This window comes from Malaya genurostris, chromosome 2, assembly GCF_030247185.1.
Source record: "Malaya genurostris strain Urasoe2022 chromosome 2, Malgen_1.1, whole genome shotgun sequence".
In the NCBI taxonomy this organism is placed as follows: Eukaryota; Metazoa; Arthropoda; class Insecta; order Diptera; family Culicidae; genus Malaya; species Malaya genurostris.
In genome coordinates this window covers 274,744,644-274,760,199 of record NC_080571.1, presented here as the reverse complement: position 1 = coordinate 274,760,199, position 15,556 = coordinate 274,744,644, and the positions used below count along the sequence as shown (strand labels likewise).

At 36.4% G+C, this 15,556-nt stretch overlaps 2 protein-coding genes across 5 annotated transcripts; one reads left to right on the top strand and one right to left on the bottom strand.

Annotated features, from left to right (window-relative positions):
- Window positions 1-574: 574 nt before the first annotated feature.
- LOC131430128 (antigen 5 like allergen Cul n 1-like) lies at window positions 575-5,515 on the bottom strand. The gene is made up of 5 exons (XM_058594849.1): window positions 5,278-5,515; window positions 5,121-5,201; window positions 1,382-1,572; window positions 1,063-1,310; window positions 575-982 (listed from the first exon to the last, which is right to left on the bottom strand). The coding sequence occupies exons 1-5, from the start codon at window positions 5,300-5,302 to the stop codon at window positions 724-726; spliced, it is 804 nt and encodes a 267-aa protein (XP_058450832.1). The 5' UTR covers window positions 5,303-5,515; the 3' UTR covers window positions 575-723.
- An 8,026-nt stretch (window positions 5,516-13,541) lies between these two features.
- On the top strand, window positions 13,542-15,556 carry LOC131430127 (uncharacterized). 4 transcript variants are annotated; one of them, XM_058594845.1, is made up of 6 exons: window positions 13,542-13,724; window positions 13,792-13,927; window positions 13,993-14,125; window positions 14,243-14,390; window positions 14,605-14,887; window positions 14,958-15,555. In XM_058594845.1, exons 3-6 carry the CDS (start codon window positions 14,111-14,113, stop codon window positions 15,295-15,297), a joined length of 786 nt encoding a protein of 261 aa, XP_058450828.1. In that variant the 5' UTR covers window positions 13,542-13,724; window positions 13,792-13,927; window positions 13,993-14,110; the 3' UTR covers window positions 15,298-15,555. The 4 variants fall into 4 exon arrangements, with proteins under 4 accessions (XP_058450828.1, XP_058450829.1, XP_058450830.1 ...); XM_058594846.1 differs by lacking the exon at window positions 13,542-13,724 and having other exon boundaries at window positions 13,787-13,927; XM_058594847.1 differs by lacking the exons at window positions 13,542-13,724; window positions 13,792-13,927 and having other exon boundaries at window positions 13,950-14,125.

Below are 15,556 nucleotides of genomic sequence, written 5' to 3'. Positions count from 1 at the left end.
TTAATATTAATGACATAAGGCCTTCAAGCTAGAACAAACTTAATCAAAAAACTTTGGTACAAAAATCCTACGAATTACCATAATATACAAGTTTGAATGAATAAACGATTGATGCGCCACGTGCCTCTGTAGGTAAATTGCTACTCAGTGATTAGTTTTCAAATGGTCAGTTAAATTTCTTTCACATCTTGGAAACTGTACTTGTGTGACTGTTGTCTGTGGCCCAAATGAGAACACCGGTACGCAGGTATTGGTCTTTCTCATCGTTGCTTATAGTTTGAAGGTTATATCGGTTATAGGTTACTTATAGTTTGAAGTTATATACTTATAGTTTGAAGGTTTATTCGGTCGTATAGAACACTTGAATTGCACTGCTTTTGACTAGTTCATGTTGCGCACTTTTATTATCATGTACCAGAGTTAATGGACGTGTTTAATCGAATGCAAAAACACGCAAATTAACTCCTCAACATGACGAAAAAAGAATCCAGTCATTTGTCCACACGGCTGAAAATCGTGAATGTGCGCTCTAGAAAATATTGTTATTAATGGACATCGAATGAAACACAACATGTTGTACGTTGATCGATTTCTATGAAATAATTTATATCATTGTCCTTGGGGCATACATTTGAATGAGATAAACTAGTGATGTCATTTCGTACACTCATATCTGATAGAATATCTATACTGCATGGTCTAATCGTAGTCAATGTCACGTGTCTACGTTTTGGTCGGTTCTACAACCTCACCAGTATTGCACAGACCTGGATATACCTGGCTGCAACCAGTTTGACACTTGGAACAAGTTGGTCCTTTGATGTAAACCGGATGGCCTCGGGCTATTGAATTGGAATAGTTACACACGTAGTTTTGATGAACCCAGTCGTGCCCTTGTTCGTTTTGTGTGTATTGAATCATCGCGCATCCTATCGATACTGCCTTATCCATCATTATCTGAGTGAAGTGGCCAATGTCCTTGCTGTTTAATAGATCAATTTAAAAATAAAAAAGAATTCATCAACATCGATTGCAAAATTTTCAAGAATTGGTCGTAATTACGGTGGATCTTGCCCCTGTAGTGGATAGGAATCTATATATCCCATGTTGCCGTTCTCATATTCACCATACCAGCTGTACAGTAATTCGGTCATGGTATCCAACGGAGTCACTTCCATCCCGTAGAACGAGTTGGCCGCGATGTTCTGTCCGACCAGCGGGAACTCAGGCGTATTTCGGCAGTAGTCGTGACCATAAATACAAGTCTTCACGTTGTACTCTGCAAGCTTCTGCAGTTCATCATCCCATACCTGTGTACAAATATGTACGTAGATAAAAGCTGTTCGATAGAAATACTGCTTTCCAAAATTAAATTACTTACCAACGTGGGCATTCGCGAGGCAGGAGAGTATCCGGGAGCATCACCCCGTGCTACAGTGCTTCGAAACTGGTTGTGCAAATCTAGTATGTACTTTTTTACGTCGTCCGTCAGAATTACCAGCTCCCGATTGACCGGACAGAATGGACCATAGTTATCACTCTTACCACAAGCGACGTGAGGCAAATTGTTTTCTGCATGAGAAACGACAATGGTGAAAGATTAGACGACTGGAATTGTAGGAATCATAATAGTGCGTTCTTTTTTAATAAAAAAAATCACAAAAACACAGTTCGAAAATATATTTTGATTTTACATATTATAAGATGTACATAATTGGAGCGTCGTATTTCACACCAATTTATATTCAAGAACATGTAAACTTGTGTCATTTGAAAATTACATGGCTTGAAATCGAAAAAAATAAAGAACAAAAGATCGATAGCAGAAAGCGACTTGAACCGAAGAACATTGGATCACAAAGCACGTCAGTTAATCGATTGAGCCATAGAAGTACATATCTGCTTGATGAATCGTTGACTCATATAAGCTCTTACAGCGGCACTTCGTAGCCGAGTGCAAATTACACTCGGAGCCTATAAAATTCTGCACAAATGAAATATTGCATTATTTGACATGTTAGGTCACCTGTATAATTAGTAATTTTTTTACTGTGTACCACTCTTTAATTGAAAATCTTTACAGTATCATGTCACTTGGATTGTTTGTATGTTCACCTTGATTTTAATCATCAGGTCACTTGAATTGTTTTATCAATAATGCATTACTTTCTTTATTTACTCTTTTTGTTCAAATTGAAATAAACAGATTTAAATGCACCACAGTAAATAAGTGTACAAAGATTCATTGAGAATAAAAAAAAACAACTGACATTTTGAACAGCAAGTATTTTTTTTGTTTTGTTTCGATTATAGAGGTCTGATAAGAGGTACGGCGTTAGTTTTAAGAGGCGTCATTTTGCAGATCAATTGCGTTCAAATCGATAAATTGTGATGAAATAAAATACAATATATTTGCTATGGCTTTAGAAAGAAATGTTCCAAGAAAGACAGCTCGGCAAAATTTGAGGCGAACGCACCTCTTTTCATCTTACCCTTCAAGTTAATACATCGAACAGAGCCAGCAGAACTCACTCTAATAGTTTTAGTATAAAAGATGAATAGAGGAACTAATAATCGTTAATTTATCTGTAATTTTGAAAATTTTCGAAATTTAATAAACCGCACGAAATCTGCAGCGTTTGTTAAAAGTAAGCAAATTAGTAGTCCGTAGTCAAAATTTTTCATGTCTGATGGGAAAAATTTTGAATGTTTTTCCCGGATCAAATGTCTTTTTTCGGTTTTCTAAGCACCCGCAACAAACAAGCAAACTATGCTTCGTCCACAGCTTCAGTCGACTTCAGTGAAGTACAAAGGAAATTTGGCGCCCGGGGCAAAATAGCAAAATAAGAGATTTTGCCGCCACCATCGTTGGTTTTGTGACAGCTGAGCTCCATCTCCGGAAAGATGGCTTGGGCGAGCAAAACTAGCTTACAGTATCATTGCATGGTTAGTACTACCTGTAGGGACTCGAACATACGACCACCGGCTTGTAAGACCAGCGCCCTATGCATTGAACCGCAAACCCGAGCCTGCAAATTCACTTAATAGAATTCCATCAATAGCCTTATCTCACTACCTTTACTCACACTATCGAAATCAACTTGTTTCAGAAAATTAAAAAAATATATATATTTTTATGGTTTTACCCGTATCTAGCAAGAAAAACCGATTAAAAAAGACTGACTAGTGAACCAGCAGAAATGAAAATTTGCGAAAAAAGTTGCCGCAGACGTGAAGCTTACTTTCCCGAATAAGAAATCTATGAGCTTCACATCCTTAAAGGAATTTATTAGTGATGTCTCTCAGATATCAATTCAGTTAATGTGCCCAATTCGCAGTCTGGTTAGGAAGCATCATTCAGAGGCACATTTTCTAACAACTAGTTTATCTACCCACGTAACCAAAAGTTCTGATAAAAGGTAACCGATAGTCCGCTTTGAAAAACTATCAACCTGTCAGCAACTTGAGAGTACAGAACGAGTTCCGCGTGTGCTTTAAAGCTGCTTAAAAGTTAACGGGAAACTTGTTGCGTAATTTCAAGTTGCCAAAAGTTCCTCGTATACTTTTAAGAAGCAAGGAACTGAAACTTTACATTTTGGTGAATTTGGAAAAAAGATGTCTTTTTCACTTGAAAAATCACGTAAAATGGTTTCAAATGTCAAATTGAATATTTTAGGTGACGAAAATGAATGTTATACGAACATCCCCTGAAATGAATAGAGTCATCACATAAGGTTTACGCGAGTTGTCCAAACGCCAAACAATCTACGTGAATTTCCGGTGTGAAAAACTCGATTTAGAAAATGGCGAGCAGAGGCCCTCAAAGTGTAAGTAGTGTAAATGTAAGTTTTAATTACAAATCTAGGATGAAAGTTTCCAGGTACTCGACTGGACCGAGTGCCTGCGTGAGTCCGGAAGTGTGCCCGCTCCTGCCGAATGCTTCAAACAGGCGGTTGGTCCACCGAAAAACGAGTTCAAAATCAGTATGAAGCTAGAGACACTGGACCCATGTAATGCGACCTCAACCTGCATCGGTAGTGTCGTGGGAGTTCCCGGATCTCGATTTCGGCTTCGATTGGATGGTAGTGACAACAAAAACGATTTCTGGAGGCTTGTCGATTCGAGATCCCACGACGTTATTAGTTGATTTTTTTTATTTTCAGCAATTGAAATTCTATGATAATTTTCTGAAATGTTTTATTTTTCATGATATTTTTCATTTCATAAATATATATAAAAATCTGAAATATCTCCCTTTTGACTTCAACCAATATAAAAAATAGTAATTCTCTGGTATCTAAATTTGATATGAACTGATAGGTAAATGTGATACGAACAGTACATTACATTTTACCTATGAAACACGTAACTTTTACTGGATTATGCATTAAACAGCTTTTAAATGCCAGTCCATTAAAACCTACGTGAAAAATATTCACATAACTTTTCACGTAATTATAACATGATTATTATTTTGAGTGTGGGTATGCTAGGTTTGAATGATTGACGTCGACTCCAATCTGTATACCAGATATTCTAGCCTTCTACAACCGAGAAGCTCATATCAATAAGCTAATTGTAGACAAAGAAGCATATATTTATCATAATTCATATATTTATAAGTAATGTATATTTACTAGATCGTTGACTATTTGTGTGTAAACGAACGAAAAAAAAAAACAAAAATGAAAAGCTGATTGTCGTTCATACTGATGTCAATAAAATTGAGGACTACTTCCAATTCGAAATCTTCCAAAGAACTTTATGAAGAGTGGGTGTGGGTCACGCGACTTACATCCTATTTAAACACACGAAAAATCTTGAATTATCTTGAATTCAAAAAATGGTTATCAGTCTGCAATACAACTATTATTTCAAGAGAAAAGCTTACAGGAAAAAAATCGTTTCTGCTAAATTGAATACTTTTTACTTTTATTAGAATATGGTTCAACTAACGAGTTTGGCACTCCATCAAGCAACTATTCGTTCGGTGGAGCTTACGTTATATATAATTATGTCAGAATTATTATCGAAATAATGAAGGTTTTTTCAAACAAGTTTCTGTAATTTAGGTAACAGCAATCCAAAACAACCGTTTCAACAAAGCACAAAACACTTACTGCACAAAGTTTTGTCGCAATAATCCCTTTGAGTATGTATCCTTTGTACAGCAACTAGCACGAACAGGAAGCAAAAAATGCCTGGAATACACGAATCACATAAAAAAAAGGTTAATCTCCTTTCTAGAACTAAGCACAACAGCATATTGTATCATACTTTTCACTCTAGAAACCATTTTCATTGTAAATAGGTGTCGTTTCTTAATTAGGGCGTGAAAACACTAAAAATCTCGTTAAACAGTCCTTTCTATTTACAATTTTTACAGGCTTTAATCCTGCGTTTCTCACTGCGCGGAATCCTTCTGCAGCTTGAAACACTTGCTGACTTTTTTCACTTAACGCATCACTTGTTCTGATTGGGGAAAGCTCTCGGGAGCTTCTACCGTCGCGCTACATCAACTACGATTATTCAACCTAATCCCGGATTTTGACCTATTTATACTGACGAGATAATTAGTCTAACCGAGCGCAGCTTGTTCTCTAACGGATTTCGGACTCGGGATGACCAATGTGGGGGCGAAAAAGTGGGGTCAGTCGTCATCCGTATCGAGCAGCGTGGTGGAAACGCATTTTCCTCTACAGAACATTTTCACACGTTTCCACCCGGGCAATGATGTAGCACGATCGTGCCACCGGCATCATGAACGAACCGATGCATCGTGCGTTTATTTGAACAGACAGGTTATTACGCCAATTCAGAACGCAACTTTTGCATCAGTACCTGGTCGAATCGATAAAGATCTGTTGATTCGTTATTCTTAGAAGCATGTTATTCCAGCAACTGCTGATTCAAATACAATGAAAAAACTCACAATTAGACCCTGAAACATCCGGCACCAGCTACGTCATCGTTCTGAATGATTGAATTCAATATTTATTTCAGACAGATGCAGGGAATACGAAATTATAGGCTTAGTTGGAAACATCGAAGAACTATTGGATCAATTAGGTTCTAGAACTGTTATGGGGGCAAAACTAACAAATTATTGATATCTTATACTTCTTGAAAACTTATAAACTGGGTATTTAAACAGTAGAAGAGGCCGGAAGGAAGCAAATATGAAGAACAAAAAATTTTCTTCCTATCCTGTAAGTCAAGTTTAAGTCCTTTAACACTAAACATTTCAACACTCATTGTATACCTATTTCTACCATATCCGGTCAAATGACTGGACATTGTTTTTCTTGATCGAATGCATGAAAAATTGATGCCAGCAATGAAATAGAAATCAAACAAAAATTAAATTGAACTATGTGACAAAAATTAAATTTAATCTGTTCTTAATCCACCTTGTAGTGTGCCTTTCTCTTCTCATTCAAATAGACTCATTATGTTACATACCCACACTTACGGGGGTCCTCTAGTTTGCCGGCCGATTTTAAACGCTATGTTGGGGATTTTTTCGAAACAAAATAACTACTATAATTGTTATGTACAGTGTACTTTAGTACAATCGAAAAGTTGTTAATGAATAAATTTAATATCGAGTACTAAACTAAAGAAGCTATAGCCGTATAAAGAAACTTTAAACTGTAAATATATTTCCATGAATTCGATAGTCCCCCGTCAATTGGGTCTTACTGCAAATGAGATCCCCTCTTTGTTTACTTCCTCTTTTGATTTTTACGGAGCCATTACTACAATTGCTTGAAAGTTTCCAATATAATTCGAATGATTGTTGTTTTTACTTGAAAGTTTTGCGAAGTCTCAAATATAAAATCAATCCTGTAAATCGCGAAAGAAAATGTAAATAAAAAGAAACTGTCCTTTGCTGTTAGGCCCTTTTGTCGTGGGACTATCAACCAATAGTTTCGAAGAGATCTTACACATTCGGTATCATATCTGTGTCAATTCTTAGTGCTCAATTTAACCCTCAACGTGTTCAATATAGATTCCAATTTTTATTAGTTGGAAGTATTAATAAGTTCATTATTATTATTATACTTACGATTTCAAATAGAATAATAAGTTTTGATTTTAATTTCCACTAGGTTCAATATATTCAATAATCTTTAATCGGAGACAAGGTCATCGACTAAAAATCGCGTAAGATGTTTAAGAGTGTTATTACTAAAAAATAAAGTGCAAAAAAAACCCAACTATCCATCCGTCAAGCCTTAGCAATCATTAAAAATGACATAAATAATTCTTGTGTAAGGGCCGCTTTTCGTTAGACTTTTTTTGCCTTTACACTGTGAATGTGTATTCGTCCCAATTTGGTAGTTCTACACAATGTGGTCAGAAAAAAAACAACATAACATATTAAGAATTACAGCGTACTTAAGTTTGTTCAATAGACGTTTCCCTCGAATGAGTCTCTGATTCCCTGCGTTTAATATACGGCTTATAGCGGTGGTCTTCGTGGACTGCTCGACGGATTATACACAGATAAAAATATTTTGCAATTTACATCAATTTTCTTGCACATATGATGCCATCTCTAACATATAAGTTATATAAGAATATTGATCGAAAAGTAAGAAAAAGCGTACTTCACCTATACGACTATATCTCGGGAACCGGAAGTGTCCGTCATTTGGTATTCGAACTTGATCAGTTTTCAGTGACAGTCTTCAGACGAGCTTCAATATGGAACAGGTCTTTGAATGGAAAGTTACTTTACATTTCCAAGGAATTTTTTTTTTAATATACAGTCTTGTTCATTAGAAAAACTATGCAATCCAGTTTACCTTCACATGGATCATGGTTTTAAATCAAATTTTCGACTCAAATTATGTCTATTTCATCATACTATTGATTTACATGTCGTGTAAATTTTTCAATTTTTTTCTGTGTACCCTCGGAGACATTGCGGTCCCTCGCAATGTTTCTCCTGGATTTTGAAGGGCTTTCGTGAACGATTTCTTGCGTATCTCTGGTACATACGTACACACCCGTGTTTCTATCCTGATCGAACAGAAGCTCCTTTTGTTTTGAACTTCGTATAAAATGGATTGTAGATTGCTTCGTTCGTTTTATTCAGTTGAAGTAAATGCACCTGTTCTAGATTGAAGTAAATTTGTTTCTTAAGTATCAATTTCCAGTACGAAAGGTCGAAAACGAGCCCGGATGAAGTCAGCAGCAACGGTATTTTTTCGTGTTACCGGTTGTCCTTTTGTTCTATTGATGTACTCATTTCGAAAGTATTTTATTGTTCATATACTATATTGATATTTGCTCATTGCGGAAACCCTCATGTTCCTACGACTGCATAATTCTTGCAAAGCGTGTGATTCATGCGTATTCCAAAATAATTCTACTAACATATCCGGATGTAATCAGAAAGGGATATGTAAATTAGATCACTGACGCATGTTACTGACGTCTTGAAAAAAAAAATAATAACAAGATACGCAAGTTTGTTGTTACAAGTTTATTCATCAAGTTCTAATGGGAGTGGCCACCGAGCCTACAAAAAGCGCGTATGCAAAACACAACATACTCAATCATTAATTTATTCGTTGTAAACGTTTCTCCCAGACAATTTATGGTTTCATGTGTTTCAAACATTAAAACATCGGTCGATCAGTAATAACTGATTATTGTAAAACGTAGAGACTCCAGATTATGCCACCGGTTTACTGTTTGATGTAGTTAAGAGATAGTAGAGCTGGATTTAAAGCTATATATATTTGAAATGAAACCGATGCAAAGTACAATAAACCGAATCGTTCTAGCAATATTTAAATGCTATTCGGTCAAAGTTGCGTAGGGTTGTCGAGAATGCTCTTAAATCTGTAAATACGGCCTGCATCGCTTCAGGTGTCTGTTAACCTTGATAAAATCTGCTTGGCTGATCGTATGTATTAACATTTAATAATAGCTGCAATTGAGTATGGCGCTATCTCGATTCAGCACGCACTTCACAAGTTTCGGTCGGTTTAGTAGGAATCAATGAATAGTTTAATGAGCACGTGCACGTGTCGGGTTCCACTTTCCCACAATTGTTTGAACTGTAATGAGATGAGGTGGAAAGTTTTAACCCTAATTTGTGCAACGAGTTGTTACAATTTGAGCATGATAGTTAAGCAAGGAACAAGACCTTAGGTATTTAGTGTTAAATTTCAATTACTTTTTAACCTATTTGATTATTAGCAGTCTAAGGCTACAACGCTTTCATGTAAACTCCCCCAAAACGTTGAACGTTATAATCAAACCGTGGAGGAAGAAATTATTATTCATAGTTGTGGAAGGAAGGGGGAGGAAGATGGCGGTCGCCTCGGGTGTAACATTTTTTGGGGCAAGCGATAGATCGACTACAACATTTTTTGGTTGTTTGTATACGTAGCTAAGCAAGCTACAAATAAAACTTACAAATTGAAATAATTTTGAAATCAGACCTATCACTGACAGCTTGAAGTTTGTAAAATTTCGGCACCGGATAAAATTCTTATGGTTGCATGGTTTCTACAGAATCAACATTTGAATAAAGGTTTAAAGAAGCCCAGACATCTCTGAAAATCGAAGGGAGTTTTATCACATACTAACAAACAGGACATTCCTCAATCACTTTAACGGTCAATTCGAATATTCCTTTAGTTGAGACAGTACTCGCATATGTCATGATGGCGCCACGTTACTCTATCAAAAACATCAAGTTTGTCATCTTAGAAGGTGTTTATTTTTTTCATTTAACCATAGAGTTACCATTCATACAGAATTTCCTGTAATGTACTGATTTATACACAACAATTTCATTTTACATTTTACATAATGAACTTTTTAAACATTCCGCGCGAAAAAGTAACTAAAAAAAAACAAACATTACAGCTATTTATATACCACAAACCAATAATCAGTTTCACGTACCTGAGAAGTCATTTTGCTGAACAACGTTGACAATAATAAGTACGAGATTCGATGCGGACTCGACTGGGGGCGCTATGTTCGCAAAAAAGGATATTGCCAATGATTAGTTCGGGAAATGTGAGATCTGGATATCTTGTTAATATGATGTCTTTGCTGTGACGAACCATTTGAATCGCACTTAAGAGTAAGAGCAAATTCAGCAGCTAGAAGTTCTATATGGACGATCTATAATAGAACAGAAATTGGAACAAACGTATCCCCAGCAAGCCGTTCTAGTTTTATTTATTCGACCAGTTCTTCTGTCAAATTTAAAACTGGTCTACGATGCCGTTCTATTTTTTTGTATACTTGAAACACGAGTAAAACACTGCTGGGGCTGCCAGTTTTTCTTGTTATAAAACCCAGATTTAAATTTTGTAACTGGCATAAATTATGCATCTAGAACTAAAACACTACTGAATATGCCCTAAGGATTTTTTTGAAAACCTTCAGAGTGGTGTAGATTAGAGATGGTCGGGTATAGAAATTCTTATACCCGAACCCGACCCGTACCCGAGTGATCAGCAAAAAAATTTACCTGTACCCGACCCGTACCCGATTAAAAATTAAAAAATTACCCGGACCCGATCAAAAATAAAAAACAATTACCCGTACCCGATAAAAAATAAAAAAATTTACCCGTAGCCGAATGAGTAATAAAAAGTTTACCAACATTCAGGATGGAAAAAAATAAAGTGTTTCAGATAGCGAGCCGTATACTTGTTTAAATTTAAACATATAAATACACTGTGAAGCATGAATAGATTTCCAATGTCTTTGGTACTTTATACTCATTTACAAATGTCAACAAAAAGGAGTAATATCTGCTCAAATTTTTCGAGAAGCATATTTACCCAAAATGTCGTAATACCCGTTGTATTCAATTTTGGGTAGGTATGGTTTTTACGAAACAGTGCGACTTTTGATCCAATTCTTTAGAACCACAAGTAAGCGTGCTCATTATCTTGACACACAAATAAAAATTCACATTTGAATCACTTGAAAAATCACGTAAAATGGTTCCAAATGTCAAATTGAATATTATACGTGACGAAAATGAATGTTATTCGAACATCCCTTGAAATGAATAGAGTATCATCGGTTCGTTTACGTGAATTGACCAAACATCAAATAATGTACGTGTATTCCCGGTGTGAAAAATTCAATTTTGAAAATGGTGAACTGCTCTTCAAGTGTAAGTAGTTTGAACATTTGTGAGAAACCGTACTTTTGCGACTCGTTGTCACGCATCGAGATTTTCACTTGTAGTCCAGTGAAAAGAAACGAAAATTAACTGGCAATATAGCCCAACTTGCTGTGCCATCAATCGGTGTCATTTCAAGTGAGGTGACACCACCCAGAAGTGAAGAATACGAAGAACTTCTATGAAGATTTTCTGAAATAAATGTTCATGTTTTTATGGTTAGGATCCTAACGATTTATATGAAAATTTTCAAAATCTCCAACCAATATTTGTAATAAAAAATTCTTGTCAACGTGTTCACATATTTATGTGAAGTACAAATGGTCGGGTAATTGATCAGAAACAAAAATTTACCCGTACCCGACCCGTACCCGAGAGAGCAGTAAATTTTTTTACCCGTACCCGATCGAAAATAAAAATTTTTACCCGTACCCGACCAAAAACCCGTCGGGTACGGGCACGATGTAAAATACCCTGGTGATCACGTTTTTCTATGTGTTAGTGCGGTTGTCATTTTATTTTGGAATAACAGAGAGACGCGAAGAAGAAAAAACATAAACAAATGACGTTCCGGGAGTTGCTTTTATGCAAATATTTAAAGTTGGTTCTGTTTGCGAAAATATTGACAGTGAAATGCGGTGTTTTGTTCCGGGATGATTCAATCGTTTTCATCACCTGCGTTTGAAATGCCACCCACAGCACAATCAGTCCATTATCCATAATAACTGTAATAGATACCACAGTGCGATCCGCCAAATCCTTCCTCCAACGAAATGAACAGAATCGGATGTGTGTACAATTTTCTATATTTCGATGTTACCTTGCAAGCCCTTGAAGAAAAAATGTCCAGATTTTCAATTAGTGCCAAAGATTCGCCAGGCTGCGCGACAACTGGAGTAACTTAGAAGTGAAATCCCGATCTGAAATGGTCATTTGTTTATGTTTACATGCTTGAATCCCGGCGCGCCATACTTAATTTCGTGAGAAAATTACCAACACAACCAAACCTGTCTTACTACGCCACCAGTGTATTTTACGTCGTGGGGTATGGGTACGGGTCGGGTTTCGGGTAAAATACCCGAGACCCGACCATCTCTAGTGTAGAGCTAGGACAGGACCAGACAACTGGCTTCTTTTTCCAGAAAAATATTACTCTTCTTATTCCGGTTGCTCCCTGCTGTAAATAATAAATGCCTCGCGATCACTGTTGTCAGTAGAGATAATTGTTCATTCTGAAAACTTTCTCCCCTTATAACATGTAATTATTTATCATTTGAAAACACTTAGACTAGAGTGACTATAATCAGAGTGGCGACAGCTGTTCGTTTGGAATGACAGCTCCCAGTTCCAAACGAGCAAACGGCCTGTCAATTCAATGTAAAGCTAATGGAATGTTTTGAATTGTTGCCAAAATTACGGATGAGATGTCGTCACTCTGGTTATAGGCACTCTAACTTAGACAAATGTTATATCGGTCAAAAATATAGCTCTGGATTCATTTTGATCAGATGTTTGTTTTGAAGAAAACGTTTAGTTGAAACAGCTTAATAAAAATTTTCTAAAACACTCAATTTTGAGTAATTAATTTTTGCAGCTTTATTAACTAAAATATTCAACATATTCTATTTGAGAAAAATAATAACATACAGAAGTATCCAAAGATTGGGTGCTATTCTCAACCAACATAATCAATATTCTCGTCCATATCACACTTCGTGATTTCAGGCTTTCTCTTTGTATCATCCAGTGATTGTTAAATGTACTCGTATACTTTCCGCATTGACAGAATTTAAAAACAAATTGAACTTAAATCCTATTGAAATCAATAATTTTGAAAAGATGACCCGAAAAATAAATTATCCAATATCAAGCTACATTGTTACCGACGATACTGACAACACTTTTTCTACCACCCTGCAGTAATCTTGATTTCAACAACTTGTACTTGCTTATGTCAGTTTCAACCAATCACGAGCTGTTCCGAAATTGGTCCTAAAAGTGGATTAACAATTGTCAGGTCCTGTCCTAGGTGTAGAGTGACTATAATCAGAGTGGCGACAGCTGTTCGTTTGGAATGACAGCTCCCAGTTCCAAACGAGCAAACGACCTGTCAATTCAATGTAAAGCTAATGGAATGTTTTGAATTGTTGCCAAAATTACGGATGAGATGTCGTCACTCTGGTTATAGGCACTCTACTCTAGTGTACATATTGAGCATATTTGCTTCAGTGTAGAGGATCTTATTCCAATTTAAGTACGATTCAGACGGTCCGCCTCCTTCCGTCACCGTCACCGGAACGTCAGCTTCCATCAAAATTAGTTCAATACTTTCTTTACCGGAACGTTCACACGTATTACCGTCTGTCGAGACGTTCCGTGACGGTGACGTTACATGTGAACGTTTCCATAAGAATGCATTCAACTAATTTTAACGTTGACGGTGACGGAAGTAGTCGGACCGTCTGAGTTATACATTAATCTGAGTAATATCTGACTTCACTGTTCTTGCTTTTTCAAAGTGATATTTGTTTTTTTTTATTCTACTGAATGTGTATGAAAATATATTAAAATACACAGAGAACATTTAAATCTAACAATCTTTGTTTACTACTTCAAAGCTGAGCTATCGCCACTCGTATGTCAAAGCTTTCGGTCATGCGCAGAGCTTTCGCTGAAAACGCCTATTGCAGCATGTTTTTCGTGCGTACAAAATGTTTCCAAATAGATACGAATGTACTGCAAAATAGCATGAATGTATTACCAAATATTCTGCCGACAGTGTATGTGTGCACGTGATATAAGTAAATGTTTTTTTCCAGATGTCAAAAATATTTGCCATTGCTCCAAAACAAGCCGATAAATTGATGCAAAATTAGTCTAGTCGATAACCGGAAGTCTAAAAGAGCGCCAAAATAGAAAACTTAACGTTCATTCTGCATGGAGCAAATAAAGGTAAGCGGGTTAGGCCTCCCGTTCAAGGAGGAAAATACGTTTTAGTTTTCGTTATTGTAAATTGCTTTCGTTATCAGTACTTGATGCTGTTATCCTCTCATGATGTTTCTTTGGCAGGAACGCTTTTGGATGCAAATTCAACGAGATGTCGGATTAATACCTGAACATATCATAAACATTTTGGACTTTTGCGGTTACTCAGCCAACTGCTCTTTAGAAGCTATCGATGTTGATAAAATCAAAATTATTGAACGTGAAGCGAAAGGTAACTGGACGTATGTTTGTGCTCTAAAAAAACAATAAAAAATTATTACTTTCGTTTCTTTTATTTTGGGTGTGAAAATCCGATAAAAGTAGAATGCAAATACTACGCAGAATTTGACCTAATTTTAGTAGCAGAAAATATATAATGATTTATTTCTAGCTAACCGAATTCATTAACTGCAGGATGCTGTATTCCATTTTTTCATTTTTTTCAGAAATTCCACAAGTTCTACGCATACCCGGAAGTGACGAACAACAGATGCAGAAATACTTTGGAAAGTTTTATCGGAACCCCTCAAATTTTCAAATTTTAAGTGGTGAAGCTCAGCAAATTATAATGATCGGCTTGTATCTGCGACAGAAAGGTATTGGTAGCTATATAAAAATCGACGAGCTAAGCCGAGAACGACGTCGAAAGGACTGCGCATCCGAGATCAGTTCACTGGAGCAAGCAGCTAGAACACTAGGAGAGCGGATTCATACTTTCTACTATAACCGGTAATCCGATAGAAATTATGTAGACTTTTTGGTCGGTTACTAAAAACTACTTTACCATTGCCGTTTTCAGCTGTGATGGATCACCGCAAAACATAGAATTTTGTAATACGATCAGTTCGCTACAGGTAACTACCGAGTTCGGTGAGGACGGAAATATGGTCGGACACGTTACGTGTCCATTTTGTCAGATGGCAAAGAAATTGCGTGTTTCTCAAGACCGCTCGGGACATTGGGTTCTGGCCAATATTGTCGCCCACATGAAGCGACATTTAGCCAATATAACTCCTAACTATTCCGATGTACAGGAGGATTCAATTGTGACCAAGAAGGTAAAATTGGAATCATCCGACAATGACGATTCCTCGCAGTATAGTTCTAACGCCTACGGTTTCACAATGACTATGACTTAGGATTTTAGACAAATATATTTAAAATTTGCTTCATATCCTAAGTTTTTTATCAACGGCGAATAATTGGAGTCATTTAGGTGTTTGGTTTAAAAAGAGGGGTGTTATTATGAAGATCAAATGACAAGATTTATACATTCGTGCATTTTACATTTATGAGCAGACAACGCACTGTTAAGTCAAAGACGAAATGTAAAAATAAACAATTGTGAAAAAAAATAATACATCCAAAAAGATTCCATCGGGGTTAAGAATAAAACTA

What these genes read in the sequence shown, in the direction of transcription:
- LOC131430127 (XM_058594848.1), top strand. Translation starts at nt 14,228, where the DNA reads ATGTTTCTTTGGCAGGAACGCTTTTGGATGCAAATTCAACGAGATGTC. An exon ending in TATTGAACGTGAAGCGAAAG is followed by an intron (nt 14,391 to 14,604) that starts GTAACTGGACGT and finishes CATTTTTTTCAG; the next exon opens with AAATTCCACAAGTTCTACGC. An exon ending in CATACTTTCTACTATAACCG is followed by an intron (nt 14,888 to 14,957) that starts GTAATCCGATAG and finishes TGCCGTTTTCAG; the next exon opens with CTGTGATGGATCACCGCAAA.
- LOC131430128 (XM_058594849.1), bottom strand. Translation starts at nt 5,302, where the DNA reads ATGAAAATGGTTTCTAGAGTGAAAA. An exon ending in AATGGTTTCTAGAGTGAAAA is followed by an intron (nt 5,202 to 5,277) that starts GTATGATACAAT and finishes CGTGTATTCCAG; the next exon opens with GCATTTTTTGCTTCCTGTTC. An exon ending in CCTCGCGAATGCCCACGTTG is followed by an intron (nt 1,311 to 1,381) that starts GTAAGTAATTTA and finishes ATTTGTACACAG; the next exon opens with GTATGGGATGATGAACTGCA.